General features: G+C 45.0%; 1 protein-coding gene across 4 annotated transcripts in view; it reads right to left on the reverse strand.

Moving 5' to 3' along the window:
* Nucleotides 1-1,488: 1,488 nt before the first annotated feature.
* Nucleotides 1,489-13,469, reverse strand: part of LOC106595176 (immunoglobulin-like domain-containing receptor 2) — a 39,343-nt gene continuing 27,362 nt past the window's right edge. For 2 of the 4 annotated variants that reach the window (XM_045699491.1, XM_045699493.1), the window contains 6 exons: nt 11,187-11,333; nt 10,149-10,322; nt 9,759-9,887; nt 7,522-7,759; nt 6,420-7,281; nt 1,489-4,267 (listed from right to left, as the gene is read on the reverse strand). In XM_045699491.1, coding sequence (XP_045555447.1) covers nt 4,232-4,267; nt 6,420-7,281; nt 7,522-7,759; nt 9,759-9,887; nt 10,149-10,322; nt 11,187-11,333 — 1,586 coding nt within the window. In that variant the 3' untranslated portion in view covers nt 1,489-4,231. Of the gene's footprint in view, nt 4,268-5,893; nt 5,932-6,419; nt 7,282-7,521; nt 7,760-9,758; nt 9,888-10,148; nt 10,323-11,186; nt 11,334-13,469 lie in introns of all 4 variants that reach the window. The other 2 variants (XM_045699492.1, XM_045699494.1) reach the window with 2 other exon arrangements.

Below are 13,469 nucleotides of genomic sequence, written 5' to 3' on the forward strand. Positions count from 1 at the left end.
ACATAGTTGTTGTTATCTATCTGACATAGTTGTTATTATCTGTCTGACATAGTTGTTGTTATCTATCTGACATAGTTGTTATTATCTATCTGACATAGTTGTTGTTATCTGACATAGTTGTTATTATCTATCTGACATAGTTGTTGTTATCTATCTGACATAGTTGTTGTTATCTGACATAGTTGTTGTTATCTATCTGACATAGTTGTTGTTATCTATCTGACAGAGTTGTTGTTATCTATCTGACATAGTTGTTGTTATCTATCTGACATAGTTGTTGTTATCTATCTGACATAGTTGTTGTTATCTATCTGACATAGTTGTTGTTATCTATCTGACATAGTTGTTATTATCTATCTGACATAGTTGTTGTTATCTGACATAGTTGTTGTTATCTATCTGACAGAGTTGTTGTTATCTATCTGACATAGTTGTTGTTATCTATCTGACATAGTTGTTGTTATCTGACATAGTTGTTGTTATCTATCTGACAGAGTTGTTGTTATCTATCTGACATAGTTGTTGTTATCTATCTGACAGAGTTGTTGTTATCTATCTGACATAGTTGTTGTTATCTATCTGACATAGTTGTTGTTATCTATCTGACATAGTTGTTGTTATCTATCTGACATAGTTGTTGTTATCTATCTGACATAGTTGTTGTTATCTATCTGACATAGTTGTTGTTATCTATCTGACATAGTTGTTGTTATCTATCTGACATAGTTGTTATTATCTATCTGACATAGTTGTTGTTATCTATCTGACATAGTTGTTGTTATCTATCTGACAGAGTTGTTGTTATCTATCTGACATAGTTGTTGTTATCTGACAGAGTTGTTGTTATCTATCTGACATAGTTGTTGTTATCTGACATAGTTGTTGTTATCTATCTGACATAGTTGTTGTTATCTATCTGACATAGTTGTTGTTATCTGACATAGTTGTTATTATCTATTTGACATAGTTGTTGTTATCTATCTGACATAGTTGTTATTATCTGACAGTGTTGTTGTTATCTATCTGACATAGTTGTTGTTATCTATCTGACATAGTTGTTGTTATCTGACATAGTTGTTGTTATCTATCTGACATAGTTGTTGTTATCTGACATAGTTGTTGTTATCTATCTGACATAGTTGTTGTTATCTATCTGACATAGTTGTTGTTATCTATCTGACATAGTTGTTGTTATCTATCTGACATAGTTGTTGTTATCTGACATAGTTGTTGTTATCTATCTGACATAGTTGTTGTTATCCTCTCAGAGAAGTGATGTCATCACTCCCCTCAGGCTAGCGTGTGTGTAAGCTCTAAGGCTCTCAGGCCTAGGAAGGAGTTGCTCAACCACATTCCTCACATACAACCCTGAGCTGAGTGGTCAGCCCCTCCCCAACCTCCCAACCCCAAGCCACATCATGAGTCGCCTGGCGGAAAACAGCCAGCGCCTCAGACACAACAGAATACATGTGTCAGAAAACAGAACAATTAACTGACCCACGTTTATTAAGACTTTATACAGCATTCATATAGTCTTCATAAGAACTACATTGTTGATTCACAAATAGTTTATAAGACATACCACAGTTTATAAGACATACTTTACTACAATGATTTATAAGACATACTTTACTACCATAAAGACATAACACTTAAAGGGTGACAAAAGGTCCTTATAAACTGAGTGAAGGACAGTGGAGAAGATGTGTAGATTAAGTAGACTTTATTGAATGAGATTGAAGCTGTCTGGTCAACAATGTTTGAGGTAAATGCTGTGGTTAAACTGCATCTCTGGAGTTAAATAATAAATAGTTTATTAGGCATTGGTTTGTAATGGATGGTAAGTGTTATTGCAAAAAAAAACAGTTATGGTACAAGTTATTATAACAAAGTAACCTAAAGGAGAAATACAGCTAAAGTGCTTGTGTGTGTTTAGTGTTCACCAACATGCACTTTCCAAGATACTGTCTGTTTTCAGACTGTGTGTGTGTGTGTGTGTGTGTGTGTGTGTGTGTGTGTGTGTGATTACCAGATCTCTTAGAGTAACAGTCAGTACGTGATGATCATAAATAGACAAAGCTATTGTTGCCTGTCGCCTATGACTTAAACTCAGTGAAACAACGTCTCATTGATAGACAGATAAATGGAACACAGGAACACAATGACAGAGAACAAGCATAGAAAGAAAATAACATAGAAAATCACAAAAGCAATGAACAATAAATACACTGAAAGAAGTGGAAAAAACAACACTAAACATGAACAATTGTAACGAATCCTTCTACAAGTTTTGCAGGCATAAGAAAGAGAAAGCTGTGGTAAGTTGACAGCCAGTATGTTTGCATGAAGGTCAGTAAATGTGTGTGTGTGTGTATGTGCTAATGAGTGGAGATAAAGTTGTGTGTTTAGCGGTTTACACAACATTGATAAGAAAACTAAACACACCTTTGTTATCTTATCTTAAACACACACAGCGCTTTCAGTTACACTTGCACAATCATTTACTGCATTGTAATCACAACATGACAGAGACAGGCAGAGTTGATAAACTATGTATAAAACTATTACATACCAAATACAGTCTTCGAAGGATAGATGGCACATAATCACAACCCAGTACATTTCCGTCATTTAGCAGACGCTCTTATCCAGAGCGACTTACAGGAGCAATCAGGGTTAAGTGCCTTGATCAAGGGCAGATCAACAGATTTCTTTTCACCTAGTCGGCTCGAGGATTCGAACCACCGACCTTTCGGTTACTGGCCCAACGCTCTTAACCACTAGGCTACCTGCCGTCCCTAAAGTTCCAGTTTCTCTCACTGGCTCTGTTAGTAGTACCCTCTAGTCCAAACGTACTGGGTATAACCCACATTGTGTCATTGCATTAAACACGATGATTAAGAAACACTGTGTCCTCTATCCACAGAGTCAAGGCCAAGCAAGGCCAATAGGTGCTTTACAATGGCACTGAAAGACACAATGGGATGGGGGATCCACACCATTCACACAACAGAATCCAAACGTTGTCTCAACGCCGGCCTTCGACCGTGACTGGGCAGTGGTGGTGGTGGTGGTGGTGCAGGCAGTGGCAGAAACTCCCGAGTGACATCATCATTCAGCGACTTCACAGAGAGAGCGTGCACTGTGTAGAGGTGGCAGTGACAGAAACTCCGGGATGACATCGTCATTCAGTGTGTGTTGTTAGTGAGAGAGAAGAATAGAATGGAGAAGACAGGGAGATGGAGAAACTATTCACTCTCACACACAAAAGAGCAGACAGGAATAAGCACCATACTTTGTCTCACACACCCACCAATACACACACACACCAATACACACACCCACCAATACACACACACACCAATACACACATCCACCAATACACACACACACAGTGCTATTTGTCCTGTGCATCCAGAGGTCTTTGTCCCAGCTCTGAACATTACTCTTCTTCTTAGGTCATGGTGATCGATGTGTATCTGAAGCCTGATCAGACTATCCTAAGTCCTGTGCCATGGTCAGTCCAGTGGATGTACTGCCTGTCACTCAGAGGTAGCCATTCCCTCTGCTGCTGGATGCAAGGTCACGGACCTCTCCAAGGTGTTCTCTGCTTGCCCAGTGTGCTCTGAGAACCTCTCTCCTCCCCAGTGTGGGGTGATGGGGGGTAGAGGATGATTCCCAGTGTGGGGTGATGGGGGGTAGAGAATGATCCCCAGTGTGGGGTGATGGGGGGTAGAGGATGATTCCCAGTGTGGGGTGAAGGGGGTAGAGAATGATCACCAGTGTGGGGTGATGGGGGTAGAGAATGATCACCAGTGTGGGGTGATGGGGGTAGAGGATGATTCCCAGTGTGGGGTGACCGGGGGTAGAGGATGATCCCCAGTGTGGGGTGATGGGGGGGTAGAGGATGATCCCCAGTGTGGGGTGATGGGGGGGTAGAGGATGATTCCCAGTGTGGGGTGATGGGGGGGTAGAGGATGATCCCCAGTGTGGAGTGAAGGGGGTAGAGGATGATTCCCAGTGTGGGGTGATGGGGGGTAGAGGATGATCCCCAGTGTGGGGTGATGGGGGGGTAGAGGATGATCCCCAGTGTGGGGTGATGGGGGGTAGAGGATGATTCCCAGTGTGGGGTGATGGGGGGGTAGAGGATGATCCCCAGTGTGGGGTGATGGGGGGGTAGAGGATGATTCCCAGTGTCTTTCCCAGTGTCTGTATGTGTCCTCTTCAGGCATCAAACTATGAGAGAGTCTCTGCTAAGAAGAGTGCTCTGTTAAAAGAAAACAGCAAGAGAGCTTCACGTTAGTCTCGTGTGTGCAGAGTGATGGAAGCTGTGCTTTGTGCTCATGTAGCCCAGTGTAACAGTGAAAAGACCCCACTCATCTCAGCCAAGATCTGTCAGTTAGTTGGGAGAGGGGCAGCAAGCCAAGCTCTGTCAGTTAGTTGGGAGAGGGGCAGCAAGCCAAGCTCTGTCAGTTAGTTGGGAGAGGGGCATCAATCCAACCTCTGTCAGTTAGTTGGGAGAGGGGCATCAATCCAACCTCTGTCAGTTAGTTGGGAGAGGGGCATCAAGCCAAGCTCTGTCAGTTAGTTGGCTGAGGGGCAGCAAGCCAAGCTCTGTCAGTTAGTTGGCTGAGGGGCAGCAAGCCAAGCTCTGTCAGTTAGTTGGCTGAGGGGCAGCAAGCCAAGCTCTGTCAGTTCGTTGGCTGAGGGGCAGCAAGCCAACCTCTGTCAGTTAGTTGGCTGAGGGGCAGCAAGCCAAGCTGTCAGTTAGTTGGCTGAGGGGCATCAAGCCAAGCTCTGTCAGTTAGTTGGGAGAGGGACAGCAAGCCAAGCTCTGTCAGTTAGTTGGGAGAGGGGCAGCAAGCCAAGCTCTGTCAGTTAGTTGGGAGAGGGGCATCAATCCAACCTCTGTCAGTTAGTTGGGAGAGGGGCATCAAGCCAAGCTCTGTCAGTTAGTTGGCTGAGGGGCAGCAAGCCAAGCTCTGTCAGTTAGTTGGCTGAGGGGCAGCAAGCCAAGCTCTGTCAGTTCGTTGGCTGAGGGGCAGCAAGCCAAGCTGTCAGTTAGTTGGCTGAGGGGCATCAAGCCAAGCTCTGTCAGTTAGTTGGGAGAGGGACAGCAAGCCAAGCTCTGTCAGTTAGTTGGGAGAGGGGCAGCAAGCCAAGCTCTGTCAGTTAGTTGGGAGAGGGGCAGCAAGCCAACCTCTGTCAGTTAGTTGGGAGAGGGGCAGCAAGCCAACCTCTGTCAGTTAGTTGGGAGAGGGGCAGCAAGCCAACCTCTGTCAGTTAGTTGGGAGACGGGCAGCAAGCCAAGCTCTGTCAGTTAGTTGGGAGAGGGGCAGCAAGCCAAGCTTTGTCAGTTAGTTGGGAGAGGGGCAGCAAGCCAAGCTGTTAGTTAGTTGGCTAAGGGACAGCAAGCAGTCAGAATAAGAAGGATAAGTGAGGTCAGGTTCTGGGGTCACATTGGGGTCACAAAGGTTACAAAGAGATTTCACCTGGCTCTGCCATTTCAACTGAGGTAAAAATAAATATGTTAGAAGGCCGAACACAACGCTGGCATTAGCCAAGTATTAGTAGTGGTAGTCAAGATGTTAAGTTGAACAAATGTGATATCTAATCACCTGTGCCTTTTAATTGTAACTGATTACAGACAAATGGAGTTAGATCCATAAAAGTCCATATAAACACAGTTGTAAACCATTAGATTAGAAAAACAAACACAGGGAATAAGAAAAAAGACATTGGCAGAATGGAACGATAAAAAAGGTAAGCAAAGTGGTTCAGGTTCAGATCTTGACGATAGTTTTCCAGCTTTTCTTATTACGGTATGATTCTGCTTATCTCTCTGGCTAAGAGGCACAGGTGCAATAACTTCTAAAACGGATTCCTTTCTCACCTGAGTCACAGTATATCTGTAAAGGTGAGCCTCCATACCTAAGAAAGATGGGCATAAGCTTATCTCTTGTCTTACCTTAAAGGGATACTTTGGGATTTTGGCAATGAAGCCCTTTATCTACTTCCCCAGTCAGATGAACTCATGGATACCAATTTTATGTCTCTGCATTCAGTAGTTTTGCAAACCAATGCTAACTAGCGTTGCTAGCAGTTACCATAGACGTCCAGTCATTGCGCTAACACTAGTTAGCAATTGCGCTAACACCAGTTAGCAACTTCCTTCAAACTGCACGCAGAGACATAAAAATGGTATCCACAAGTTCATCTTACTCTGGGGAAGTAGATAAAGGGCTTCATTGACAAAATCCTGAAGTATCCCTTTAAGCAGTCTTAGCTACAGTACTGTATAAGCATAGGGATATCTTTGTCCTAAATAAGTAGTCTCAACTATAGTACAGTATCTCTTCAGTATATTTCTACTGTGGATGAAGTGAACCCATACTGGGTGTACCCTAAATGTAGCTCACCACTTTCCGGGGCTTATCCCGCTCCTCTCCGCTCTCCTGCTGTAGGGTATGGGTGTGGCTATGGGTGGAGCCTCCATTGGAGGGGCGAGGGGAGGGGGAGGGGCGCTCAGTGGCTCTGAACCGCTCTAACGCAGTCTGGCAGTACGGGGGTAGAGAGTCTTCTCCCCGTGAGTCTAATACCAACTCCACCCCCCTGTTGCTAGGCCAACGGCTATGGTGACGCTCGCCGCCACTGCCGCTGCTCTTCTTAGAGCCCTTAGAACCCTTAGAGGGTGTGTCTGAGGGCGTGTCCTCTTCGCTGCGCCCCCCTCCCCTGCCCCTATCACCCCCACTGTCACTGGCCCCACCCCGTCTGGTCTTGCGCTCCAAAAGAGTGCTCAGGAGTTCGTCATCATAGTCCCGGCCCCGGGGGCTCTGGCGAGGAGGGGGAGGAGGGGCAGGGGGTTTAGGGGGGCGCTGCTCCAGCTCGTTGTCCCACGTGCCCCGTCTCTTCCTGGGCGAGGGTGGCGAACTGCATTGTCGGTCTCCCTGACGATCCCCATGACAATCCTCTTGGCGATCTCGTTCTCGCCAAGTCTCTGCGCGGTCATCGCGATCCCTGTTGTCACTGTAACCACGTTTCGCCGTCTTGTCCCGGTAAGAAGGCGGATAGTATTCCCGATCCCTATCCCGGTCACCTTCTCGTTCACGCAGCTCCAGTCTCTCGTACTCCTGGTCGGTGTCTCTGATGTCCCTGACGGTGAGCTCCCTGGGGCCTCTCTGTCTGTAGCACTGGGCAAACTCCTCCAGCTCATCCAGAGAGCCTGACTTCCCACCCAGGAGGAAGGCCTTACGCTGCAGGTGCTCCGAACGAGGGTTCCACCTGGACATAACATCACATTAGGAACTTAGAACATGCAGAACACACACACACACACACACGCACACACACACACACACACACACACACACACACGCACAACCCCTATGAAGACACACACACACACACATACACACAACCCCTATGAAGACACACACACACACACAACCCCTATGAAGACACACATACACACAACCCCCATTCCCCTCCACACACACACAGTCTAAAGGCGTTTCTGGCGACCTGCTGTTATTATTATGATGATGGTCCTCCTCAATGCTGCGGTTGCGGCGGTGCTGGTAGCGTGTGGAGCGACGGGTCTGAGAGGAGGACGAGGGATGATGGAGGTCAGGGATGTCTTCAAGGTCACGGTCGTGGTCAGGGATGGCTGGCAGGGCCTTCTTCTGTACCTGTCGGTAAGACTGACGGAACCCCCCTGTATCCACCTCATGGAGAGAACTGAGCTCTGACATACTGCAGGCTGAGGAAGAGGAGAGGGAAGGGGGAGGAGGAGGAGAGAGGAGGGGTGGAGACATGAGTACGTTTTTGTATTTATGATACTATGAATCACAGTGTTAGTATCACAGTAACTAGGCCTAAGATAAGATGCCAGTTGAATGAAGCATCCAGTGGACATGCACAGAACATAGAGAGAGAGAGAGGAAGTCCTAGATGAAAAACCTCTAAAACAAACAGACACATTACAATAGGTCTTCTTCTACAGACTGTCTTTGACACACAAGGCCAACACATCCAATCTGAGAAAGAAAACAATCTGCCAGCAGTTGATGAAGATTGGAGGAATTCAAGGAATGAATCATTAGATGAGGATCAACAAGGTGGTGATGTACGGATAGTGTGAGACTGGCTCCTAAAACGAGGATGAATCAGCTGGGTTGTCTTTATGAAGTAGGATGAATCAGGTGTGTTGTCCTTATGAAGTAGGATGAATCAGGTGTGTTGTCCTTATGAAGTAGGATGAATCAGGTGTGTTGTCCTTATGAAGTAGGATGAATCAGGTGTGTTGTCCTTATGAAGTAGGATGAATCAGGTGTGTTGTCTTTATGAAGTAGGATGAATCAGATGTGTTGTCTTTATGAAGTAGGAATAATCAGGTGTGTTGTCCTTATGAAGTAGGATGAATCAGGTGTGTTGTCCTTATGAAGTAGGAATAATCAGGTGTGTTGTCCTTATGAAGTAGGATGAATCAGGTGTGTTGTCCTTATGAAGTAGGATGAATCAGGTGTGTTGTCCTTATGAAGTAGGATGAATCAGGTGTGTTGTCCTTATGAAGTAGGATGAATCAGGTGTGTTGTCTTTATGAAGTAGGATGAATCAGGTGTGTTGTCTTTATGAAGTAGGATGAATCAGATGTGTTGTCTTTATGAAGTAGGATGAATCAGGTGTGTTGTCTTTATGAAGTAGGAATAATTAGGTGTGTTGTCTTTATGAAGTAGGAACAATTAGGTGTGTTGTCTTTATGAAGTAGGATGAATCAGGTGTATTGTCTTTATGAAGTAGGATGAATCAGGTGTATTGTCTTTATGAAGTAGGAATAATCAGGTGTGTTGTCTTTATGAAGTAGGAATAATCAGGTGTGTTGTCTTTATGAAGTAGGAAGAATCAGGTGTGTTGTCTTTATGAAGTAGAATGAATCAGGTGTGTTGTCTTTATGAAGTAGAATGAATCAGTTGTGTTGTCTTTATGAAGTAGGAAGAATCAGGTGTGTTGTCTTTATGAAGTAGAATGAATCAGTTGTGTTGTCTTTATGAAGTAGAATGAATCAGGTGTGTTGTCTTTATGAAGTAGAATGAATCAGTTGTGTTGTCTTTATGAAGTAGAATGAATCAGGTGTGTTGTCTTTATGAAGTAGAATGAATCAGTTGTGTTGTCTTTATGAAGTAGGAAGAATCAGGTGTGTTGTCTTTATGCTTTCAAATCAAATACATTTTTATTGGTCACATATTTAGCAGATGTTATTGCGGGTGTAGTGAAATGCTTGTGCAGTTGCAGGAGAAGAGAGAAGAGGAGCACTGTTGAAGCTAGGATTTCAGAGAGTAGTGTGTAGGCAGAGGTTATTTCAGAATGGATTTCATGCAGATTATAGCTAGAGTATATAAAGCATGTTGACTCTGTCCTACACAGGGGTTGTCTGTCTGTAGGGCTTACAGCCATGAGTCTGGTTGATTTCACAGAGGATGTCAGAGTGTAGTAGATTATAAGTCCTGCTGAGTCTACACAGGGTAGGGTAGCTATATGTCTGTCTGTAGGGCTTACAGTCATGACACATGCAGAAGTGGATTTCAGACAGAGTAGAGTATAGGGTGTATAGAGTCTGTCTGTCTGTCTGTCTGTCTGTCTGTCTGTCTGTCTGTCTGTCTGTCTGTCTGTCTGTCTGTCTGTCTGTCTGTCTGTCTGTCTGTCTGTCTGTCTGTCTGTCTGTCTGTCTGTCTGTCTGTCTGTCTGTCTGTCGGGCTTACAGTCGTGGCTCTGGGGCTTGGCCGGATGGAAATGAGCCAGCTGTTTCTCTACGTGCTGCAACACCTTCAGAGAGTCCTGATCCAGAGAGGACTGATCCAGAGTGGACTGCAGCCGGTACACAGGCCGCACTGAGACGTATATGAGACAACAAACACTTGTCAGGCAGGAGAGGAGAGACAGGCCTCACTACTACAAACTGTCGAGCTCTGTATGAGCTTTCCACACACATTCAACAAGGTGAAGAAATGGCTGTTCAACTATATCAGTATGTTTCTTATATTGCTGCCTTAAATTAAGAAATGATGTTAAAAATCCAAATGCAGTTTGTTAGATAACGTTTAAAACATCAGAACATCAATAGACAACACCAGACCAGACCCAGTACCCACCTCCAGCTGCGCTGTTCTCTGACAGAGAGGGGGGAGCGGACATCATCCTGGTGTCCACCAGGGAGGGGGGAGCGATGGGGACCATGGCCGGGACCCCAGGTACGTAGTAGGGTGGATAGACAGCGATCTGGGGGGACGAAGCCGTGCTCCTCAACCCCTTTCCTGCCTCGTACACTACACGGAGAGAAAACAGAGAGATAGAAGAGACAGAAAGTACTGGAGGAGGAACATTCATCACTTCAGGTATTCCAGACTCCACAGGTAATACTGGAGGAGGAACATTCATCACTTCAGGTATTCCAGACTCCACAGGTAATACTGGAGGAGGAACATTCATCACTTCAGGTATTCCAGACTCCACAGGTAATACTGGAGGAGGAACATTTATCACTTCAGGTATTCCAGACTCCACAGGTAATACTGGAGGAGGAACATTCATCACTTCAGGTATCTAATTCTGGAGGTGTCACAAGTGCTGTCTTCGTATTTCCTGTCATAAATTAGCCAAGGCGCAGTGTGCCGGTAGTTCCACATATTTTATTTGTGAACTTGAACAAAAACAATAAACAGGTGAAACTGAAACATACGTGACGTTCTGGGGCTGCTCAAACACAGCTGCACAAAAAACAAGATCCCACGAAACCACAGGGAAAAACAGGCTGCCTAAGTATGGCTTCCAATCAGAGACAATGATAGACAGCTGCCTCTGATTGGAAACCATACCCGGCCAAAACATAGAAAACAAAACATAGAATGCCCACCCACCTATCACACCCTGACCTAACTAAACAGAGAAAACACATCTCTCCTAGGTCAGAGCGTGACAGGAGGTGGACCATTCATCAGACACTTCAGGTATTCCTGACTCCACAGGTGCTCTGGGAATAGAGGGGCCGTACAGTAGTAGAAATGATATCCACTAAAAAGGTGGTCGTGGATTGGTAGAATGAGTGACATACAGTAGTATGCTACAATATTAGTTTACTACAACAGTTGATCTTACGTGGTATGATCTCTAGTGGAAGCAGCAGGACTTACAGTGTCGTGGGCAGCAGCAGGTCTCAGGACAGCACCAACAGGACACATAACAGCAGCAGGAGTGAGGACAGCACTGGCACCAACACACACCAAACAGCAAGATGAACAGGATAATACCCAGGGCTACCGAGCCCACAAAGGCCCATTCTGAAAGAGAGAGATAAGAGAGAGAAATGAGAGAGAGATGAAAGTTACATTTCTATGTGCAACATTCTAGAGTAGGAAGTGGTATTTGTTTTTGCTTGGAAGCGTATTCCCTCGCACTCTCTCCACACACACACACACACACACAGACATCCTCTCAACTTTTCAGGAAGTCTGGTCAGGGGACTAGGCTACAGGCAGGAAAGGGAAAGAGTGTTTCCTGTTACAGTATGTCATGCAGAGAGTACATGGCTGATACTGACCTAATCGACTACCATCATTATGACAGAATGATGACTACACACAAAGACATATTTATATTATATATACTACAAGCAGAGACATATTTATATTATATATACTACACACAGAGACATATTTATATTCTATATACTACACACAAAGACATATTTATATTATATATACTACACACAGAGACATATATTTATATTCTATATACTACACACAGAGGCATATTTGTATTATCTCTAATACACACAGAGACAAACAATGCATTCGGAATGTATTCAAACCCCTTCCATTTTTCCACATTTTGTTTTTACATTACAGCCTTATTCTAAAATCGATTAAATAATGTTGTTCCTCATCAATCTACACACAATACCCCATTATGACAAAGCGAAAACAGGTTTTCCGAAATTTTAGCAAATGTATTCAAATTAAAAAACATAAATACCTTATTTACATAAGTATTCAGACCCTTTGCTATGAGACTCCAAATTGAGCTCAGGTGCATCCTGTTTCCATTGATCATCCTTTAGATGTCTCTACATGTCACACCCTGATCTGTTTTACCTGTCTTGTGCTCGTCTCCACCCCCCTCCAGGTGTCGCCCATTTTCCTCATTATCCACTGTGTATTTATACCTGTGTTCTCTGTTTGTCTGTTGCCAGTTCATCTTGTCTCATCAAGCCTGCCAGCGTTTTTCCCATACTCCTGTTTTTCTCTATAGTCCCTGTTTTATAGTTTTCCCGGTTTTGACTGTTCTGCCTGCCTGACCCTGAGCTGACCCTGAGCCTGCCTGCCGTTCTGTACCTTGTGACACGGTCCTGGATTACTGACCTCTGCCTGACCCAGACCCTGATCCTGCCTGCCGTTCTGTACCTTTCAGACTCTGCTCTGGATTACTGACCTCTGCCTGCCCTTGACCTGTCGTTTGCCTGCCCCCGTTGTTGTAATACACTTTTGTTATTTCGAACTGTCTGCATCTGGGTCTTATCCTGAGGTCTGATACTACAACTTGATTGGAGTCCACCTGTGGTAAATTCAATTGATTGGACATGATTTGGATAGGCACACAACTGTCTATATAAGGTCCCACAGTTGACAATGCATGTCAAAGCAAAAACCAAGCCAACAGGTTGAAGGAATTGTCCGTAGAGCTCCGAGACAAGATTGTGTCGAGCCACAAATCTGGGGAAGGGTACCAAAAATGTCTGCCGTATTGAAGGTCCCCAAGAACACAGTGGCCACCATCATTCTTAAATGGAAGAAGTTTGGAACCACCAAGACTCTTCCTAGAGCTGGCCGCCCGGCCAAACTGAGCAAATGGGGGAAAAGGGCCTTGGTCAGGGAGGTGACCAAGAACCTGATGGTCACTCTGACAGAGTTCCTCTGTGGAGATGGGAGAACCTTCCAGAAGGACAATCATCTCTGCAGCACTCCACCAATCAGGCCTTTATGGTCGAGTGGCCAGACGGAAGCCATTCCTCACAAAAAGGCACATGACAGCCGGCTTGGAGTTTGCCAAAAGGAACCTAAAGGACTCTCAGACTTCTCTGGTCTGATGAAACCAAGATCGAAATCTTTGGCGTGAATGCCAAGCGTCACGTCCGGAGGAAACCTGGCACCATCCCTATGGTGAAGCATGGTGGTGGCGGCATCATTCTGTGGGGATGTTTTTCAGTGGCAGGAACTGGGAGACTAGTCAGTATCGAGGGAAATATGAACAGAGCAAAGTACAGAGAGATCCTTGATGAAAATCTACTCCAGAGTGCTCAGGAGTTGAACCCGATTGAACATCTCTGGATAGACCTGAAAATAGCTTTGCAGCGACGCTCCCCATCAAACATGACAGAGCTTGAGAGGATCTGCAGAGAAAAATGGGAGAAACTCCCC

Source organism: Salmo salar, chromosome ssa17, assembly GCF_905237065.1.
Source record: "Salmo salar chromosome ssa17, Ssal_v3.1, whole genome shotgun sequence".
Classification (NCBI taxonomy): domain Eukaryota; kingdom Metazoa; phylum Chordata; class Actinopteri; order Salmoniformes; family Salmonidae; genus Salmo; species Salmo salar.